Here is a 20,483-nt window from a genome sequence, read left to right on the forward strand (position 1 = left end):
TCAGCAGTGGGATGCTACTGCCTTGTGCTTCATGGAAACCACAGAGTACTGCAGAATTGTCCCTTGCTCACTTTCCACTCTCAGCTTACTTTGCCACAGAGGGAACTCTTCTGCCCCTTCCCTGGCAGCGGACTGCTGATCCTCTGTGCAGGCCTTGAAATATGGGTGAGGGGATTTGGGGGGATTAGAGATTTGGTTTTTCTGGTCCATATTCAGCTTTAGACTCATGCTGAGCCTCAAAGCAGGACTTTCTCAGCATTCTTAGCCTCTTCCAGTTCCCTCAGTCAGTGGAGGGTGTTATTTTAGCTTTTATCTGTCTTTTATCTGTGGGGATTCTTTGGGGAAGAGAGTGATCTACTCTTCTGCAGTGGCAACAAACTTCTGATTTGTAAGTTTTTAGAATCCTAGGCCCCAAACGATTTCCTTTTCCTCCACCAGAAGCAAATGCTATTGTAGCGTGTCCTGTCTGGGCTCAGAAACAGTGTAGTTTTGCCTGGGTCCTAGGGTGAGTCCCTTCTCCCAATTGGTTGAGACTTTTGATTTGAATAAGAGATGGTCCTGAAAGATGGGTGGGCTTTTGTGCTTGTGTGCAACTAAGGGAGCTGTCTTTCCTTGCCCATTATCCTCCCAGGAGTGTCAGGTGGTGGTCCTTGCTAGGATCTTAGGGATGAGTGCAAACTCCTCTTTCTTTTTAATATTCAGTTAACCTGGTTTCTGCTGTCTGATGGTTTCAGGAAAAGCCTTGATTTCACAGATTACTCAGTTTGTCTTGTTAGAGTATAAGCTGCATTTTCTAGCATTGTCTGTATCCTGGAGTTGGGGAGGAGGTAGAACTCCTGGTCACGAGTAAATAAATTCTGTTCACTGATCTCCTAGCACTTCAGTCCTTTCATCAAAAAATGGGCCTATTTGCCTCCTGTGCTTTATGTCAGAAGATCGCAAGAAATAAAAAATACCACTCCTCAGTAGTTGTATTATTCTCATCAAGCATCCATAATCAGTATTTATCAAAGGAAAATCCCTTTCAGAAGCTCAGTGCGACAACTTAGAGCTTTATGAGCTGGGCATCAAAAAGATAACCTTTTTTTTTTTTAAATAGTTTTTTAAAGAAAAGTAGTTCATTAACCAGGGAGAGTTTAAAAATTAGAAAATAGGGCCTCCCCGGTGGCGCAGCGGTTGAGCGCTGGGTTGCGAAGCTGCCCGTGGCCTCTGCGGCGCCGGTTCGATCCCCGGCTGCTCCCCGGCCACCGGAGGAGGGTCCCCCCTGGCGCGCAGACCTCTCCTGCCGCCCGCTGCTCCCCTCAGCAGTGTACTTCAGTCCTTCTGCCTGCTCTGCTCCCCGCTCTGGCTCTGGTGAATTCTCTCACCCTCCCGCGCTTCTGACTGTACCCAGTGCATGTAAGAACAAAAACAAACAAACAAATAAAATAAATAAATAAAACATGCCTCTATAAAAAAAAATATTAAAAAAAATAAAAATTAGAAAATAAACTAAAATACCCATTGATACCACTAACTTAAGAAAGCATTACTAATATTTTATTGAGTTTCTTCTAGTCATTTTCCTAGGAGTGTGTCTATATTGGTGTGTGTACGCTGATATATATGCCTCCCGAATAATTTGTGTGTTTCATTTAAATGAACTAGTTACAAAAAGTTGTATTTATTGTTGACTGGTTACTGTGGTATTTGTGAGGTGATGATGTGATTCATGTTGGTCTGATAAATATGTCAAATTTATTGCATATTTTTCGTTTGGTGTTAAGAGCTGAATTCTTCCTCTTGGTTTCACATGAACGGCCAGGACAGGTGTGTTTATATGATTCCAATAGAATGTCACTCATTTCAGAAAAGAACAAGTGTTGGTTCTTTGTGCTAAGGTCCCTGCTACCCCATGAACCTCCATCCATTTTCATTTATACTGACCCATTGTTAGGGTTAGAACAAATAGGAATAAGGAAATTATATGATGCTCTTAACACATTTTATTTTCTTTCTTTTCCAGAAAGTATTTTGGAGAAAAAATTGGACTGTATTTTGCCTGGCTGGGATTATATACATATTTCCTCATCCCATCTTCTGTAATTGGGGTGATTGTGTTTCTCTATGGGTGTGCAACGATCGAGGAAGATATCCCCAGGTAAGCTGGCTGGAAGGAAAAAGACTCAGTTCCCGTATATTAGCAGTCTCGAGGGCCGTCCTGGTTGCAAGTACATTTCACGTGCCTCCTTCTAAAGTCTTCAGCCTCTGTTCTCCCCCTTCCCTTACCACACACATAACACCCTCCAGAGACAGCTCTGGGAGTTACAGGTTCTAGGAATGGCTCCAGAGTTATGCTGGGCATGGTTCGTTTCCCCTCCTGGGCAGGTGCTTCTCCAGGACCAGGGTCTGAAGTGACCGGTTGGGAGAAAACTAATAAAAAAAAATCATGGTGGAGAAATGCTTTTCTTCTCAACATCATGACGTTCCCCCCTGCTTTCCCATAAGACCAAGATTGGAAGTGAGGGGTGATGTTGGGTCGTGGCTGTGTCTACAGGGTCAGGCAGTGTTGGGATAAAATGCTGTGGGCTCTCTGAAGGAACAGGCAGCTCTGGGGCTGAGGAAAGCTCAGCCTCTGGTTCAGGAAGCCAAATTATAAGAGGTGACGGGTCCCTTGACTAAACTTTTGGAGAGCTCGTTCTTCTGGGAAAAGAGAGCGCCTAAAAGAAAATAAACACTTGAAAATAGTAGCCTTTAGGACTGACAGTATTCCATATTAGTTATGTGACTGCATTGTTCTCTCCCTGAGTCTTAGAGTCCTTGGCTGTGAAAGGGTGATAATAGCATCTACCTCTGTGGTGGGGTAAAGGCTGGAGACAGTGCCTGACATGTGGCCAAGTGTTAAGAGATAATTGTTGAATGAATCAGCATCTGTGGAAATAGAGTACAAGGGACTAAAGAAACACTTAGCCAATATTTAGAATTTAAATCTCTTGCTGTTGCAGAGCTGTCCTTGCATACTGAAGCACGCTTTATGTAATTGAATGCTATTTTGGTTGCAAATGATGGAAAATGCAACTTGAATTAGCTTGATAGCTGGATGAGAACACTGGGCAACTGATGGGTGTCCACTAAAGTTGGGGATAGTAATGGGGGAAGTAATGGGCATCCTGAAGAAAGGAGCAAGAGCTGTGCTTATCTGAGGAAAGGGTGGGTAGGAACCAGATACCTCTTCTTGCCACGATAGCAAACCATAGAAAGGATCTCGCAAATTAGATGACCTGGAAGTAGTGGTGCCAATGTTTAAAATAAAGCTAAATAACTTGGCAGAAGAGACAAGTGTTTGGGTACGTGTGTATGACATTCCAGGATCTCTGTCCCATGGTTCTGACTGGGAGTGCTAAGAATTTGATCACAAGAGACCAGTTGTCAGGGTCCTGCCTTTCCTATGATGTGAGAGATGAATGCATACCAAATATCTGGCTCATGCAAGAGTGGCACTAGGTGGTTTGGCTGTTCTAGATTTTTTTTTTTTGATCCTGTAGATATCAATGCTGTGAACTCTGTAAGATAAGTATTATTATTCTTACCTAAGATAGATGGAGAAGTTGATGCTAAGTGAAGTCACGCAATTTGCCCAGCATCAACTTCTAGTAATCATTAGCCCTCGATCTGAACTCCACGACCACCTGTTCCAAAGCCTTTGCTTTTCTCAAGAAGCTGTGAAGTCTTCCAGAAGCTCATGTCTTCTTGGTAGCCCAGTAGCTTCAACTGGTCTTTCCTGATGCATTCTAAGAAAAAACAGCTCCTGTGTTTCCCTTGTCCAGTTGTGTTTCCTAGAGAGCTCGCTCTCAGGTTGATCTGTGCATAGAGAACCAGGGTAGTGGGGGGATGTCAGCTCACGGCGTGACTTACAATTTGTGTCCTCCTGCTCCATGTGGGAATACATGAGACAGTGACCCCTGCTGGAAACGACCATGGTCTACTCATGCTTTGAAGATATAAGTCTGTGTACATGCTAGCATACTCACACACGAGTGGGTATATGTAAAATGTGATCATTATTACAATGAGCCAAATTGCATGTCAGCTGGTACAGTGTTTTATAAGCTGAATTATGGATTAAGTTTAAAGGATTGTCTTTTAAATGAACTAGAATGAAGTTCTAAGGTGGAGTAGATAAAGTAGAATGAAGCTAGTGAGAGAAGTTTGAGGTGAAATGCTAGTCACCATCACAATAAGCAAGTGTAAGTATTGTTTCATGAGATTTTATTTCAGTTATGTGAGTGTATTGGTGGGGAGATGGTGTGTTTCTATTTGCATACTAGAATTTTTTAAATTGTAAATTAGTCGAAAAGTTTCAGATTGACTGCTAGAAAATTGAAATTTTGGTTTTGGAGTTTTCAGACACAGGGTAGTTTGTGGCCGATCAGAAAGGTGTAAGTGATAGAAAAATATTAAACAGATTATGAAGAATTTTTAAAAAAGAACTGCTCTTTATTCATAATTTCCAGTAAAATCATTCTATCCGTCAAAATTTGGGATGGAAAAAAATCTCATGAAGTACCTTTTCTCATCAACAAAGGAACAGCTACTACATCCGAGGACTGAATCTAAATAGATTCATGATCTTTTGGAGGTTGCGTCTATCAGTCACTCCTAAGGATAATTAAAAAGTTGCTCTATTCCTGGAATTATTTTAGAGGTTTCTAACATTGGCATTGAAACTGAAACTTATCATCTAGGTGTGACTTTTTAAAATCCCCCTATTTTGAGAAAATTATAGATATACAGAAAGTTGAAGGCTAATATAGAAGGGCCCAGTGAATCCTTCACTCAATTCCCCCGACAGTTATATCTGTATTACCACACTTCAGTAGCCAAACTAGAATATTTACCTTAATTGGAATTTTGAGTGGTACCTTTGTCACCATAACTTTGATATGTGAGATCAAAAGAATCATTTGATAGTAGTGATTCCACAGCATAATGTAGAACTTTACTTACCAAGGAATTGGTTTCATTTGTCAGCATTTGCTTTCATTGATAAGAGCAATTGGAGTATTGAAAAAGCTTAAGTCTAAACCAGATTGAAAAAAATGGCTTGTGTAAGGTTGACAGGTCCGAGGCCTGACTGGCAGATGATGTGTCACTGTTTCTGTCCCTGTGAGCAGGAAACACCACTGGCTTTGGGGTCTTGGTTAAACTGATTGTCAGGCCATTTACCAAACTAATAATGCATTCTAGAAAAAAATGACAGATGGGAGCAATACCTAATACATTAGATTCTGACCACAGTAGAAATCTGTGGATCAACCAACCAGTGAATGACCCAGACTCTCTATCACTTCTAAGCAAACTCCCGTCTTTCAGTCTGTCTAGAGGCAGCCTTCCTCAGGGAATGCATCGTCATTTTAATGACATCCCGAGGCTGACTTTCTCCAGAATTCTGTTAAAATTGTTTACATAAAAACGAACCAAAAATTCCTCCAATACATATAAAGCATTCTGATTTCAAATTTAAATGATTTGGGGAGTATCCAATTTAAATGATTTGGGGAGTATCCAAAATGGCCACCATTTTGTACAAATGATTGATAGTTGACTATTCTAATTTTAAAACCAATCATTAACACAGCACTTATGTTTCAAAGCGCTTTGTACTGAGTTGGTTGCTAACACTTTTCTCATTCTTGACCTTTCAACATTGACTAGATTTCATCAGGATCAGGTTGATCAGGATCATGTATACATGCACTATATATACAACCTATGCATAAAAAAATCCCAAACCACAAAGTGACGTCCCTCATGCAGGCCTTTGAAGGGCATGCCCTGAGAACTCCTGCGTGCTCAGACATAGCTCAGAAGCAAACTCTCGACTAGCTTTCTTCATACAGGCCAACAACTTTCTGTGAGAATCTGTTTTCTAAGAGGGCACTCTCTTCTCCAAAAGTAGCCACTTCTCAACTGCAAAGTGACCTTGATTCTGACCCAGAAGACTTAAAATAAACCTTGCTCTCCAGTTACCAATAAGAATGTACCCAAGTGAAGCTAGCACAGCTGAACTTACTATGATATTACTATTTAATATTGTCGATGTGAGTGAGTCATTGCGATTGACACTGCCAATGGAAGCTTAGCAGGCAGTTGGAGGAACCAGGATTTGCCCTCAGAGACTCCGAATTTCCATTCTCTCACACAAAAGGACTTTTCTAGTGATGGACTTAATAGGTCATTAAAAACAAGCATGAGGGCTGGAACCTGAAAGACAGTGACAGCCCTCCGGTAGGCCCTTCAGCTTCTTCTTGAAGGGGAACACCACCTAGGCCTCCTTTGTCAGTCTGGGTTTCAGGAAGCCCTGGCTTCAGCACACAGGGAGCCAGCGTCCTTATCTGCAGTGGCCTCCCACTTGTCAATCATGCTCTGTAGCGCCCTCTGCTGCCTCTTTCAGGAGAAAACGCAGCTGTGGTTTTCAGCGCAGGAACCCCCTGCCTGCTGTGTGTAAAAACAGCCAGAGTCCATTTTCACAATATTTTGACATCTTCACCCTCTCCCCCAAGACATGAACTTAACCATCTGCCTGTTATTCCCCAAAGGGAGTGTTCCATACCAAAGTGCTAAGTTCGTTCATTTTCCTACCTATGTGGTGTGGGGGGACATTTGCGAAGTCCATTAAGGCTTTGATTCTTTGCTGCTTATTTGCAAACACACTGTGATCCTAGATTTATTGGAGCCAGCTAATCACTTGAGTGGAATTTCAAATGTGTTCATCAGCTTATTGAATAGAAATAATGAGAGTAAGTTAGAATGTATATGATGGTTATTTGACTCACACGTCTCTCTCTCTTTCTCCAAGTGTCATAGAATCTAGACCTTGGAAGAATTTACCTTACCCTTAGTCCCATTTTAAGGTTATGATTATTCTTATTTGGTTGATTTCATTGACCCACATCCTACAACTGATGCACTCAGAGAAGGACTTCCAAATTATATCTGACTCCATTCTACTTCACATGGCCTCTCCTTCTAGAAGTAAGAGCTGGTGTTGATCCAGCCACACACACCTCATGTTTGGTTTTCCTGGTGACCAGTATTACACATTCCCAAGGCAGCCAGTAGGATTTAAGAAGGCAACCTGTGCTTGAAGAATGGATTATGAAATCTAACTTCAGACAGGTGATTTATTCCCAACTGTTGATCTTCCACCAACCTCATAGACTCAGCACATTTGAAGGGACTTTTTAAGGCACCATTCAATGTACCATATCTCTTGAAACTTTGGTCACTAACTTTCTGTTGGGACACTTCAAATGTCAGAGAGCTGCACAGTTCAAAAGGTGGCCCTTCTACTTTGGGGGCAAAATTAAAGATAACGCTTTCACAGTGAAAAATCCAAGCTTAGCATCTTTAATACCCCTCATTTGTGGAGCAGATGACCTCAGCCATGGATTTGGAAGTGGGAGAGGTTTGGGGTTGATTTGCTTGGGGGGGGGGTCCTGCTTGAGCTCTGTGTGACCCAGTGGCCTCTGTCCACTGCAGCAAAGAGATGTGTGACCAGCAGAATGCCTTCACCATGTGTCCCCTGTGTGACAAGTCCTGTGATTACTGGAACCTCAGCTCAGCCTGTGGGACTGCACGGGCCAGCCACCTGTTTGACAACCCTGCCACCGTGTTCTTTTCCATCTTCATGGCTTTGTGGGGTAAGTAGGCATCACCAACACATGGGCAATGCTTTTAAAAAGGTACAGTGACTAAGTTCTGAAGGACTGCTTCCTTTAGTAGTCTTTGTATTTCAAGAAGAATTTTAGGGACAGTTCTTCTCATATGTGTAAATAGAATTAGATATCCTTTATGTTTAGAAAAATATAATGGAATCTTAACCTTGTATTTGTCTCACATATGATTTATTCAGAACTTGAATCTACATATGTCTTGAAAACTCATACTACACCCTTAAGGCACTTCTGGAATACCCTGCTAAGTCATGTCAAATCTTAGCTGTCGTCCAGCATAACACTCAGAGTGGCCAAGGTCACAGAGCTAACTGGTGGAAAAGGTGGACCGAGACCTGGTCTCCTGAGTCCAGGTTCAATATTGTTTCCAGCACACCAACAAATGAAGACTGAAATGATTTTGTGTAACATGACTGATAACTTCAATAGTCTCACCAAAGGGTTTTGTAAAGGAAAGAACAAATAGTTCCTTCATTTTCTTCCTTCTCCCTTGCCTTCGAGTATTAGGGTAAAAATGTTCTCTGAGACATAGCTGTCTGACCACACACATGCACACATGCACACACATGTGTGTGCATGCACACACACGCACATGCGCACACACACTTTTCTTCTCTCCCAAACTGGGGTGGCCTGGAATAACAACCCCATGATAACTGAACTCTTCCAAGAAGACACACCCGCGTGCATAAAGAAGGGCCCAAGCCCACATGTTCCAGCCCGTCTGGAGTGGCCACCTGCTTTTACTCATCAGCGGATGTGCAGCCCTAGCTCTCCCCCTGGATTGCATACCGCCAGGGCCACCGTCCCGCTGTGGAGCTGCTTGATTTATCACCAACTCCGCGGGGGCCTGGAGGACATGCCAGGGCGGGTGTGAGTCACACCCCTGCAAGTGTGAGGAGAAAGGAGAGGTTCGTTCTTCACAGCCCTGGGAGGACCGAACACGACCTGCCGCCTGCCCGTCAGGACCTCTGCTTGGGTAGAGAAAGATCTAGACAAGAAAGACTCCCATATTATGAGCCCACCACCAGCAGCTTCCAGGGGACACTCTATTCTCGGGGAGAATGGCTACTGCCCAGGGACACATGGGCCGTGGTCAGCTCACAGAAGTAGGGACAGGGAGTGGGAGGAATTGGCACCTGTAATCACGAGGCTCTGGAGCTGTTCCCAGGCAGGGGCAGTAGGGAAAATTGAAGTCGAGACTTGCTGCCTGGAAGTCAGAGGCAGTTTTGTATCTCCTTGTCACGCAGGAACATCTAGTAATTACAGCAAAATCCATTTGAAAAAATATGGAGCCTGGAATATGCATTCATGTGTTGATATATTGCAACCCTAATTCCCGTTAATTTGTCTTGCAGCCATTACCATGATCGAGTAGGTGCAGCTTAATAACCCCGGGGCTGTGATCCCTTAACAACTTACTGGATGTGTGATTCCTTGTTGTAGAGAATCTTGGTTTTCAATTGTACTTCCCTCTTTTAAGCCCCAACAACTGTCTCCCCTCTCTCCCAGGTAGCTATAATGAACAAATAGCTCCCCACCCTGCCGACATTCTCAGTAATGTCTTGCCCCTGCTGGCTCCTCTCTCTTCCTCTACCAGAGCAGGAGGGAGCGCACCAAGGTGGGAGTGTGTCAGAGCTTCCTGGCATAGGGCAGGGTTTGGTTTTGTTTTTTCAAACAGCCTTGCTGTGTTTTATGTGATTATGAATTTGGTTACAGTAGCCAGGAGCCCCTGGGCATGATTGCCTACAAATTACAATTAAAAAATAATAGTGAAGTATCTCATTACCACAATTATTATGATTGGTGATGCTGTGCTGTGCTGGGTGGGCCTGGGCCTGCCGGGAAGAAGTCTGTAGGAAGTGGTTCTCCCCTGGGAGAGATGCAGGTTGTTGGCAGGACCCTGGTGGGGGTTGCCAAGCTAGGGGGGTGGATTGTGTGAGGAGTGGGGATGAGGGTGTGCATGAAGGTACTCGTCAGCAGAACTTGGGCTTGTTGACATCTTCAGGCCCACCCCCCTCAGCAGTTCTGGTTTCAGACTCTGGGGATCTTTAGATAGAAAATGATGCCTTATTGGCACAGGAAGCCAAAGGACAGGGTTTTGAATAGAGTGTAAGGACCCCAACTTAGGAATCAGTTGGCCCTAAGTGTGTCTCAGTCCTGCCCCTTCCAGCTGTGACCCACCTCCAGTCATGTGAAGCTGCTCTGTGATTAGAGTCTGTGCTCCTCACCTTGTGCCTGTCACCATTGTCCTCCCCTGTCCAGGGGTGAAGCAGGGCCTCCCCGTGGTGTTCTTGTGGCAGTGAGTGCATGGTGCGCCCATGTGCCTGGAGTGCTCTGTTGCTCTTCATCGTGGTGGTCCTCCCCTGCCCTTATAGCTCCTCTTCAGTGACTCTTGCTCTGTGCAGAGTCTTCCTCAGGCTCTGAGAAGGGTGTGGGGAGAGGAGGAGGGATATCCTGCTTCTACAGGTCAATACTGGTGTCGGGAGGAGGTCAGGATGTCCCCATGGGGAAACATCCAAAGGAGAAAAACCAACAAATGAGGGCACTGCGATGTAGCGCTAAGTAAAAAGAAACATAGCTTGCAGTAGCTCCTCATTCAGCTGGTCCTTGGGTGTTTGTTATGCTCAGCTCTGTGCTGTGGCCCAGGTAAACTGAGGCAGCCCAGGTCTGTTGTTACACCACAGACTTGCATGGCAGCCAGTAGTCCAGTGTGGCCTTCAGTGAAGAAGAGCTTAAACCATAAGGAGCCACTGAAAGTTTTGGCAAGGGGGGGGGGTTAGCCTTTTTCTTCTCCCTACCCCTTCACTGCCCAGACCTTATTGTGCAAAACACTGCTCTGGTGGCTTCCTGGCAGCGAGCTCTCCCTCCTCTGCATGCCCATAGCTTTTTATCTGTGCCTTTCTTAAGGCCCAGATCACTATATCCTGAGTCTTATTGTTATTTACAGTCTCTCTCCATCGACTGTAAACAGAGCAGAATCTACCTCCAAGTCACCGCATCTTCCCCAGGATGCCCAGGACAGAGTTTTGTACATTGCAGGTACATTAGTTGGACCTAGTTTTCTTGGAGGATTAGAAATTCACTCCAGCTTGCTCAGATAGCAAGACATTTATTGTAAGAAGGCAAGAAACAAGCTTGCAGGTGCAGGAAATGAAAGATGGCCAGGCCTCTGGGGAACTGGAGCTGGGGTTACTGTCAGAAACCACACCCCTTCTCCTTTCAGATGCTGAGTAGTTTCTCCTATCTCTGCTTTTCCTTGTGTCTCTTGGTTTTGATTTTCAAGATATAGTATCTGCTGGCCTGGCTGCAGGCTCTGGCTCCAGTGTCCAATCCTGGTGTAATAAGCCATGATTGCAGAGTAGAGGGAATTGGTTCTATTGGAGCACATTGGGCTGTGGTTGAAGCTGGCAAACTGACTGATGTGTAGGTTTAGTAGGCATTCAACAAACATTTGCCAAACCGAATGGAAGATTGGATGAATGCCACTTCAGGGTGCTTAGTAACACAATAGCATGCAGGATGGGTTGGAATCAGGTAGAACTATGAGGAGACTGTCATGTAACAACCAAATGAGATGATTAGTGCCCAGAAAAGTGAAGTGGTGCTGGGAACAGAAAGATGGTGCAGGGTGGAGGTAGGGCGCAGTTGGAATGCTGAGGAAAGTATAGGGAGGAAATGTGAGTGATAGCTGGGTGAGGTTTGTCAAGAAGATTACAAATGCTCCCATTCTAATTTTCTTCATCCTCTATCCTTCCTTTATTTATTGGATCAAAGTTTACTGTTTTCATAACTGGGAAGTACGGAAAAGGATGTGCGTTTGTGTGTGTGTGTCCCTTTAAATACACCTGTTGGAACTAATGGAATATTTCTATTAGTTCCAAATAGAAGTAGAGAGAAAGGATTAAATGCTTTGCAGAGAAGCCCTAAATTTGAAATCTAGAAGTTTTTCCTCTACCTCCACTGGGGTACCTGGAAAGTATCCAAAACCCACTTTTGAAAATTAATATAATTTTTTCTTTCTTTTTTTTTTAATCTCCCTTCATTTTTTCTTTCTTTTCAAGCAACCATGTTTCTTGAAAACTGGAAGAGATTACAGATGCGACTGGGCTACTTCTGGGACCTGACTGGTATAGAAGAGGAAGAAGTGAGTTCTCTCTCCCATGCTTCTCTGGTCCTTGCTTTGCTTTGACTCTGGAAAGACTGTCTTGAGTGATATAACCCCTTACGCGTGCTGACACATCAGCCGGTCACCGGCTGACTCCTGCTGGGGCTGCTTTCCTAGCTTGGCTTCATGGTTGAGATGTACAAAGACCAAGAGTTTAAATCCTCTCTGCTCTCTTGAGCTGGAAGATATTGTGGGTGGCCAGGTATGCCAGTACCCGCCTCTATGAAGAGAGATGGTACAGGAGGCAAGTCTTGTGGTGGCCTTGAGATTGAACTCAACATGCCTGTACCTCTCATCCCATTTTGCTGGTGAGCATGGAGCCTGAGAATGGAAGTTGCTCCCATGTGACCCAGAGCAGAAAATTCCACAATGCCTTTGTGAGGGTCAAGGGAGAAGCCTGGGTTCAATGCTGGCTGCCTTTGATGCCTCTGGAAGAAAGAGCCAGTGGACCAGTGTGACAGTGTAAACTGGTCCACAGCATGTGAAACAAGAGCATGAGTTAAGGACAGAGGGTCGGCTGGTTCTTCTGAAGTCTGGCTTTCTGGACAGATGATGTTTATTTTTATTTATTTATTTATTTATTTATTCATTCATTCATTCATTCATTCATTCATTCATTTATTTATACAAGCACTGGGTACAGTCAGAAGTGTGGGAGGGTGAGAGAATTCACCAGAGCCAGAGCGGGGAGCAGAGCAGGCAGAAGGACCGAAGTACACTGCTGAGGGGAGCAGCGGGCGGCAGAAGAGGTCTGTGCGCCATGTGGTACCCTCGCCAGGTGGCCGGGTATTAAACCGGCGCTGCAGAGGCAGCGGGAAGCTTCGCAACCCAGCGTTCAACCACTGCGCCACCGGGGAGGCCCATGGACAGATGATGTTTAAAGGATGAAAACACGTTGGCCATCCCTCCAAGCTCTTTTGAGAACTAGGGCCTCCTGATATTGGCTGGTTGATGATGTGCAGTGTGGATGGTTGCTCATATTCTTTCTTCCACTCTGCCATTGAGTGAACAGCAGATATGAATATCAGATAGGTGCCATTGAAGTTGTGGGTATTGTGGATGAGGTGCTGGGAATGGACTCAGAGGCCTGTGTCTCCACTCATCATCCCAGCATCATGGTGGCTGCACAGAGGGCAGGCCTCTCCTGCAGTGCCTTGGGACCTCTGGCTTTGTGACCCTGATGGTTTATGACCAAGCAGGTGAAACTTCCAATTTAGTCTTATTCATAGGTCTGTGTAGCTCTCTCTGTCTGTGCTGAGCTACCATTGCTTCTCCTTAATGATCTACTTAGCTTGTCTTTGAGCAGATGGGCTCCCATTACCATGTATTGAGTACATGTGCCCATTCTATTCCGGGTCTATGCATTAAGCATATGCCCCAAGACTAACAGCATCATGGATTCCATGGTAAATGAGAGAACGTACATATGGATTCTGCCTTCAGAGAGGATACAAATTAGTTAGGAAGATAAGTGGCAGAGAATAATAAAGGCAATTGCATTTCTTAGGGAAAATGCCCAAACTAGTGCTTTCAGTAGAAAGAGCTGTGGAAGTTGCACTGCGTGGGTTGTTCTCATTGGGATGTCTTTGTCAAGTTGGTCCCAGTGGATTCAGATGAGTGAGAGGGAGAGAGAGAAGAGGAGAGGAGGAGAGAGGAAGGAAGGAGAGGGGAGAGCAAGAGAGGGGGCAGTTGGGGCTGGGTTGGGAGGTGGTGGGGTACAGCCCCCAATTCAGGGCCTGGGGTATCTCCAAAGAAGAGAAGAAGAAGCATCCTAGCCTCTAAGCCTGTGGGGGGCCAGAGACCAGCCAAGTGTGTGTGCTGAGTAGAGCTAGGGGTGCCAGCAAGTCTCTGTACAAGCAAGGAAGGGTAAACACAGGAAGGCATCAGCTGTCACTGATGCCTTTGAATCTCAGTCACAGGCCCCTGGCAGGAGTGGGATTAGAATCCATTTCTCCATCGGTAGCCAGCTTTCCTGTTTAATCCAGTGAACCACGGTTACTTCATAGGGGTGTGTGATTTGAGGCTGAAAGTGGCCTGGCCAAGGCTGGGTTCCTCCAGGGCACATGGAGGCGTTCCTGATAGTAGCCCTGAGCGAGGTGCTGCTGAGGCCAGGGGTTCCACAGAAGAGTTGGGATGTGCCATGCATGCAAATCCAGGGCCAGGTGTCACCAAGAGGCAGGGAGGACAGCCTTGTCTTCAGCCTTGTCTTCAGTATTTTGGACTAGAAGTTCAAACACTCTCAAAATTCAGTTCAGTCTGAACACACTCATTAAGCACCTACTATGTGCTAGATTTTGGTATGGTGGCTGGAAACATGGAGTAGTGCAGTTTCTGATCTCCAGAGTTATGTTCAGCAAGGCTGCTATCTGGCCTCTAAATATTTCAGATACAATGGTGAGTGTGAGTAAATTTTTTTTTTTTTAAAGATTTATTTATTTTTATACAAGAACCGGGGTACTGTCAAGATGTGCGGGAGGGTGAGAGGATTCACTGGAGACAGAGTGGGGAGCAGAACAGGCAGACTGACAAAATACACTGTTGAGGGGAGCAGCGGGTGAGGCAGGAGAGGTCTGCTTCACCATGTGGGATTCTTGCCGGCCAGCCGGGATCGAACCCGCACTACAGAGGCTGTAGACAGCCTCACAGTGCAGCGCTTAACCTCCTGCACCACCAAGGAGGCCCGAAGTTCTTTTTTTATTAGGATTTTTAAGAGTGGTTGGATTTTCATGAGCAGCAAAGGAAAAAAAGGCACCCGCAGGGAAGACATGGTGAGAAGAAGCCATGGTCAGGGGCAGCTAGGCTGTGGGGCAGGCACAATGATGTGTCTGGGAAGTGTAATTAGCTGCAGGGACAGGGGCTGGGAGGCAACCAATATCCGCTGGTGGCCCGGTCGGGAGGGTACTTCCTGCTTGCTGGCCTGTGTCTCCTGCAGGTGACGGGAAGTACAGAGGGTGGGGTAAGAAGGTAATTGTGGTATTCCAAGTGTGTTAGGACCTGTGTGGAACATCCTGGGCAGGTTTAACCCACACTCAGTGAGAGGCAAAAGGATGGCAAGTGGTTTTGGGGTGGCAGGGTTGGGGGCACAGATCTTGTAAGCTGTGACAGCAATCTTTCTATTTCAGCCAGACACCACCCTCAGGTATCAGGTGTACTCCCTGCAGCTGTCTGGCTCCTAAGACCTTAAGACCGGTGTGCTCTATGCATCGGGGAAAGAGGGTGCTGACTCACACAGGGACCAAAGCCATCCCCACGTCTCTCCCACATGCCCCCAAAATACCGCCATTGCAGGTAGAACAAGTAGGGTGGCCCAAGTCCAGGTTTTACACTGGGGCAGAGATGGGAGATTGCCTTCTTATCCGGGCAGGGATAAGAAGTCACCCCCCCACTACCCTGGGCCATGCAGCCCTGGCCTAAGGGGTCTCACAATGGAACCAGCTTATCTGTGTTTGTTGCCAGCAGACCCAGTAACATCGAGTCTCTTGCTCTGAGGTGAGGTAATTTCAGCTCAGTGGGCCTCTGTCACCTGATTAGCTTCTGTCATATCAGGCCACTGGTGTCTCTGGCACCTCTGAGACTGTGGGCCAGATCTGAACGCCGATGCCCTCCTCAGCACCCTCCAGTCCTTGCCCATCACACCAAACTTAAGCTATTCTTTGTGGCTTTCAGTCATGCAGGGAATAAATCCTCTGCTACCTTTCTAGCCTCAGGCCATGCCATCCTCCTCCCTGCTCGCACCTTCCGGCTATCTTTCTCTCCTGTGCTCATTCCAATTTCTGCCCTGGCTCTTCCCTCTTCCAATCTCTACATGGCTGTCTTGACTTCTTCATTGCCACCAAAACATCACCCCCTCAGATTGACCTCCCTGGTGCCCCTTTCTGAAGCAGTCATCCTGACTGGTTCTTCAGTTGCTCTTACACTATCTGCTAGTTTTGTATCTCTGTGTCGACTCACCACCTCCTTCCTCCACTTAAGACAAACTTCACAAGAGTAGGGCTATCATTGCAGCCACAGTGCCTGGGAAAGTCCTCTAGACATAGGTGCTCGGTGACTCCTTGTTGAAGACATGTTCAGCGTGTCTCTGCACTGACCTCTTTAGATGAGCAAAGGCTGGTCCTGAGCTGGCCTGGGCCAGCTCCTGAGGAGACCAACTAGAGGGAAGTAGTTTCTGGAGTCTTGATGGGAAGGGCTGTGTATTCCTGATGATCTGGCATCAGCTCCCCAGCCAGGGATGACCTGCTGTGGCTGATGTGTGGAGCAACCCTCTTGGAGTATACACTCTGCTCTGGCCATGAACTCACTTGTCCAGCTCCCTACCTTTGAGGGATGTTATAACCTCATCTGATCCTCTTGACTGCACACTGCCACATCCTTGTCTGACCTACTTCAGCCGAATGCAAAGGAGCCTAAGGCTCTGTCTTGAGTGTTTTGGACTCCTGTCTGTGTGCTGGGAATGCTTGTTCTAAACAGACGAGGGAGTCTGAATCAGGCCTGGTGTGGAGTGAAATGGGGCACAGCCACAGAGAGAGGGTGTGAGGATGCTATGTGCCACCATGGCATGTCTTGGGAAAGTCACAGGCCAGCTGGAAGTCTCCTCAGCCCTGTGCAGCCCTGTGCAGGGCTTGGAAGAGCCAGAATTCCTCTGGCTTGAAGGAACTAGAACCTGCATTGTGGTTCTCTCCAGAAAGATCCAGCTCTATTTTTTTTTAAATCACACTCTTCCTTTGGGATAAAATAAAGGAGTCATATAGAAAATACCCCAAGTTTCAGAGGCCAGGGAGGAAAATGTCAGACCATGTTTCCCACAGTTTTCCTGCTTGATGTTAATTGTTGGAAGCAAAAGGAGTTTTGTGGGATATGAATGGTTTAAGAAAAGCACCTGTCTTTACAGCAGAGCTTGTGAGAGCTTTCACATGCATGTTTGACTCCCAGGTGATACATTCTGGGGTCTTTTCTAAACTTTTAGACCAGGGATTTTTTTAAAGCTAAAACTCTCTTGGTATACACCTGAGGAAATTCTGTGTTGGAGAGTGGATGAAAGTGAGAGACAAAATCAAGTGAAATTCACAAGCATTTGGAGATTTCTGTGCGTTCATGGGGTGCTGTGAGAAAACACGAAATAATGCAAATTGGTAAATAATACAAATCAGCAGCAAGTTTGTGACAGGATAAAAAGACTCTCACATGCAAAACAGCTGGGAAATAATATAAGGAAAATGAGTCATCGAGAACTACCTGTGGTAGAAAGTATTAAACTGGAGTGAGAGGGACATAGCCCCACCAGGTACATTATAGCAATCAAGATGGCCTCCCGGGAGGCATGGGTTGAGGCATCCCTTGGTGGTGAGGAGGGCCTTTAACACTTTGGGTAGTCTCCCCTCCTGCTCCTGTACTGGATGTGTACACTAGTCACATGCATGCCTTTTCCTCCCCAACATCATGCCATGTCTTGGGGAAGCCAAAGAAGGGTTGGAAACCTGTGGGTTGGCTTTTGGAATCTCTGATGTAAGAGCAGCAATAAGGAAACGTGTGGAGTCCACTGTGAGCTGAATCCCTGCCTGGGAGTTATCAGTAAATAATGCAAGAACACAAAATCCATACACATATAGATATTTGCCCTTAGAAGCTGTGGGGAAGTCCTGCCAATGAGGCCAGGTGTACACCCCTGAGTTCTCTTTGAAGTAAGTCATGCATCTTCCTGCCCAGCATCTGCATTGATTTGACCATGGTCTTCTTGATTAGTTATGTGAACGTCATATAACTGTGACTCACTCTTCAGGTCTGTATCTCTTATGGCCCCGCGCTGTCTCTTGAGCATTGTGCTTGCCAATGAGTTACTCACCTAGGCTGTACAGGAAGCAGGTCCAGGCAAGTGAGTTTTAAGATTCCCTATGGCCACCTTTAACTTTGATGTTTATTGGTCGCCATTTTAACTCACAGAATCACGGTGCAGGAAAGAAATTTGTTGTTGCCTTAACTCCCAGCTGTGGGGTGCATCTGTTTCTCCAGCTGGGATTCTGCTTGTTGAAACTTAAAGTTTGAGATATAAAGATAGTTGGTGGGGTGACCAGATGTATCCGTTGGCCTTTGATTAAATTGCTATGCAAAGCATGTGGCTTCTCTTTGTCTCAGCTGCCCAGTTAACATTTACTCTCTGCTTTCTCAACACCGGCGCCATTCCCAGGACCGTGCCCAGGTTTGGTTTTCCATGTGGTAACAAGTGTTGTGTATTTCCTCTCTTCTCCCCACACGTGTTCTTGGTCTAGACTCCTCGTGATTGTGTGTGGTGTGTGACAGTTCATTCGAGTAGCCGCTGATACTAAGTCCTGACTTTAGTGTACTTGTGTGTCTGGGTATAACTCACAGGCCAAGGTCATTCTTCTACCTGTTTACTAACTACTCTTTGACTCTTTGGGTTTTAGGAACATTCCCGGCCTGAGTATGAAACCAAAGTTCGAGAGAAATTGTTAAAAGAGAGTGACAAGTCAGTTGTCCAGAAATTGGGACCCAGTGCAACCGAGAATGAGGATGAGGTAAGATGCTGGGGCTCATTGCTCACCCTCCTCTTTATGTCTTAAGATCTTGCTGTCATCTTACTTGCAATACCTTCCTGGATGAAGACGGGGTCATGAGAAGAGGTTGATAGGGTGGGACAGGATGGGGGTGAGAGTAGGACTTTTCTCCTTGTTCTGTAGTCCAGGCTCATGGGCACCAGGCTTTTTACCATGGCTTGATTTGTGTCTCCCTCCTGAGACAAAGGGGGGGAGCAGGTTGAAGAAGAAAGAAATGATTCATGTCTGGTTCCTTTTGACTCCATCCCCTAAATACTTAAGCAGCACCTTACCAGCCAGCCCAGTGACAGCTCAGCCTCATTGAAGACTTGCTCTCTGCCGCACACTTTTCTAAGTGTATTATTTCATTCTCACAGTAAATTTGTGAAACGGTTACAGTTGTTAAGTAAATTAAAACAATTATGAAAAAAAAGTTATGTTCGCAGATTATCGTATGCCTTAGGTCACGAAACCAGTAAGTGGTGGGTGGGTCTGGAATTCTGACCAGGTCTAGCCCTCACGCTATGTGTCCTAACCACTTTGGAGACTCTCCTTCAAGGACAGTGGGGAAGTTGGAGGATAAAGCTCTTGGAGCTGGCAGGGGCAAACTCATGCCTGTCTTTGCTTGAACTACTCATGCAGTGCTCCTTACATTTCATTTTCTCTGGGTGGGCCTCCAAAAGTTGGAACATGACAGTGAACATGTCTTCTGAGTCACATCTCTGAGTTTTACAGTGCATGCAGACATTGAAACAGGGCTGTGATCTGCAAATACTCATAGTGTGTGTGAGGTGGGTGGGGGGGCTCCTCTTTGGCAGTGCCCGTCTCCTCTCAATGCCCCCCTTCTTTGAAACCAAGTGTGTGTTTATGTCTTTCCTAATCTGGTTCTTGAAAAAAATCAACAAGATTGAAAATCTGTTGTTTTTACATGTGTCTTTTCTCCATCTTAGATTTAAATTCAAGTTTCGTTTAATTTTACATTCTTTAAGTTGGAACCATTTGTGTTAACATGCAAATTTATTCAAGCACCAAAACAGAAGAATGTGGTGTTTTTGAGCTCAGAATACTGGCTTTTTTTTTTTTTTTAAGAAAACAGGACTTAGAAGAGAAAGAGGGTGGCCCTCTGAGTTATTTTTTTCCTAGACGAAAAGTAAGTTGAAGACCACCAATTATTCAGGGAAATAATGAATTCATTCTTAGGAAAGGCTAATCATCACCACCACCCTCATCAGAAAGCAATCATTCTGTATTCTGACAGCTTTGCCAACTCCATGCAACCTTCTTTCTCCACCCCAGAGCAATATACAATGGATAATTTTATGGAAATCACATGTAACTTTTATTGACCACTGACTCATTTAATTTTAATTCCATAGACGGGAATGCCAAGGAGCTGGAATTGCGTACATTGAGGCTGTGGTTCTAATATAAACATTGTTTGGATATATGTGCATGATAGGTCAAATAACTTTCAGGAACCATGAATAATTGAAAAACATCTGAATGCATTATAAATGATACATATGTTTATGTTTTAGCATTCAACATCTATTTTCATTACACTGTTGAGAATGAAAAGCTCAAAGCATCTAATGCCTTATGGACACTGGCGGCTGCTGGGGTGGGGGCGGAGATGACCGTCCCCAAAAGAGCAGTATAAGATGTAAATGGCTTGGAATTTGATTGTCGGCATCCTTCTTGTATTTCCTCATTTCTGTTAATGTTGTAAATGCTTCTGGTCTTGCTGTAAATCTGGCTGTAGGTGGGAGATGAAGGGAGGCGTGCCTGTTGCTAGGAGAGCTGCTGCTTTTGACTTTGGGAAGAGTTGAGGGCAATACCAACTGCCTGGTATAGTGCTGGGGCAGAACCACGTGTGGGATGCTGAAGCAATGCTTTTTGTAGGGACCAAACAGGGAATTTGGATCCAAGTCTAGTTGGTGGTCTTGGGTGTGCAGCTTTCATTTTAGAGGATCACTTTGGTTCTGTCTGCGTTTATTCAAAAACCAAAAAAGAAGAAACCAAAACCACTTCTCTCCACTTCGTATTTTTCTT

General features: G+C 45.4%; 1 protein-coding gene across 2 annotated transcripts in view; it reads left to right on the top strand.

The window, feature by feature from the left end:
* The window catches only part of ANO2 (anoctamin 2), a gene marked incomplete at both ends in the record, with an annotated part of 266,883 nt that overhangs the window by 126,864 nt on the left and 119,536 nt on the right, over nt 1-20,483 (top strand). For both annotated transcript variants that reach the window (XM_084255831.1, XM_084255830.1), the window contains 4 exons: nt 2,006-2,140; nt 7,522-7,682; nt 11,780-11,862; nt 18,303-18,413. In XM_084255831.1, the coding sequence (XP_084111957.1) occupies nt 2,006-2,140; nt 7,522-7,682; nt 11,780-11,862; nt 18,303-18,413 (490 nt within the window). The remainder of the gene's footprint in view (nt 1-2,005; nt 2,141-7,521; nt 7,683-11,779; nt 11,863-18,302; nt 18,414-20,483) is intronic.

The sequence above is a fragment of the Talpa europaea genome (genome assembly GCF_964194135.1).
Source record: "Talpa europaea genome assembly, chromosome: 15".
Classification (NCBI taxonomy): Eukaryota; Metazoa; Chordata; class Mammalia; order Eulipotyphla; family Talpidae; genus Talpa; species Talpa europaea.